At 46.4% G+C, this 1,687-nt stretch overlaps 1 protein-coding gene across 1 annotated transcript; it reads right to left on the bottom strand.

Moving 5' to 3' along the window:
- Positions 1-513: 513 nt before the first annotated feature.
- Positions 514-744, bottom strand: H310_14023 (hypothetical protein; the record flags this gene model as incomplete). Its single annotated transcript, XM_008881734.1, has 1 exon — positions 514-744. A coding segment is annotated over one exon (231 nt), but the record flags the coding sequence as incomplete, so codon positions are not given.
- Positions 745-1,687: the final 943 nt, after the last annotated feature.

Below are 1,687 nucleotides of genomic sequence, written 5' to 3'. Positions count from 1 at the left end.
CGCCAAAGTCCATTGCAGCGACAAAATTGTTTACTACTTGCGATCATTGTGTATGACATTTCCATTGCAGCAAGTTCAGTTCATGACTCGTCGTAGGGATTGTGTCTTTGTTCCTGCCAGCTTATGTCCATTCTTCAATCCTATAGAGAATTTCTTTGGAATTATGAAAAAGAGATTCAAGCGTGTCTACGTCGAAAACTCCAACAAGAGAACTGAGATCGTGATTGCAGAGGTCATATCAAGGTTTTCAAACATCGATTTTCATTCCGCATTTCGAAAGTGTGGCTACGTTAATGATGGTAAACTCAACCCTGGAATAGCAATGGAACAAGACATAGATGCAATGGGGTATGCAAATGTGAGTAGTGATTAACCACAACCAAATTAATAACAAGGTCTATGATCATCATCATCTTGCTGTTATGCGCTATCTAACAATGAGACTCCGTACGGAGACTCTTCAGTACCAAGCGCTGAATTAAATCCTCCCAACAATGTTGAATTTGTCTCCACCATTCGCTGAGCTGCCTCCATTTGTGACCCAAGAAATTGCAATTCCACTTTGAACTCGTCATACTTGCGCTGCAGTGACCGAAAAGCTGTTTGGAGTTCTTCAATGGCGGCGACAAAATTCCGATTTAAGCCACTGGCAACGTCAAGACCGCGGCGAGCATTGCGCAAAACAATTTCCGGGTGGGTTGGACAGTGAGCAACAGATGAATCAATTTGAAGGTGGTGGCTCATGGATCAGAATGTCGTGACGGTGCGCGTGAGAACTTTGAATGTAATTTGCCCAGAGTTGCCAATTAATGTCCTGTGACCTGTACGTTGAACCATGCAATTCTCGAAGCCTAGTTTTGAGCGCAAGCATACTTGCCATTGATGAAGCACCTGAACGGTCCAATTCGCTGGGTTCGAGTACAGTTTTCACAACCAGAAGCCATTCCGCCTTTGATGCCTTGTTGTTTGAATAGCAATGAATGAAGAACAGAACGTCCTTGACCATCCATCGCTGGAGCATTTGTGTTGTGAGACTGTTGATGTCCTGCGTTTTCTTATTCGGAGGGTAGAGCGGAACATAGCGACCAATATCACTCGTTGACGGCGCCGTGACTGGAGACCAATCCGGCGTGCGCGGATATTGTGGTTCCGTCGCTGGGTGGAAAACGACTTCACGTTTTACGTGGACTATGGCAATTCGACAGATGCAGTCCACCATATCATCAACACACGAGGCTTGGACGGACACAGTGTCAAGGGAAAAGCCAGAGGACTGGCCTCGAAAGTTGTGGACACTTGGAACAAGCTGGAAGTTGAACAAGTGGCCAATACACACAAGCGCTTCGAGATCGTTGTCGTCGGCGCTTGTCACGAGTGTGCTGTGTGCACTGCGACTTTCGTAGTTGAGGCTGTTTGGTTTCGAAACACGTAAGGAACACGTGGATTCGTTTCATTTGATGTTTGTATTGCGTCAGAAATTGCGTCAATCGTGCTGCGTCAAAATTACTGACGCAGCAGTCGTTTTGAACAGACGCAACAATACTGTAGGTGATGGCAATAGCTAAAAAGTGGTGGGACCAACACTATATTAGCAACGAGTTCAGCGCTTCACAAATGATAGTGATCCTTGGTCCAGCCGCCGCAGGAATGGCATTGCGTACGGGTGTGCTGTCGTCTGGGCACCCTG

Source organism: Aphanomyces invadans (assembly GCF_000520115.1).
Source record: "Aphanomyces invadans strain NJM9701 unplaced genomic scaffold supercont1.59, whole genome shotgun sequence".
In the NCBI taxonomy this organism is placed as follows: domain Eukaryota; phylum Oomycota; class Saprolegniomycetes; order Saprolegniales; family Verrucalvaceae; genus Aphanomyces; species Aphanomyces invadans.
The sequence above is the reverse complement of the archived record's forward strand: the minus strand, read 5'-3'. Positions and strand labels throughout refer to the sequence as shown.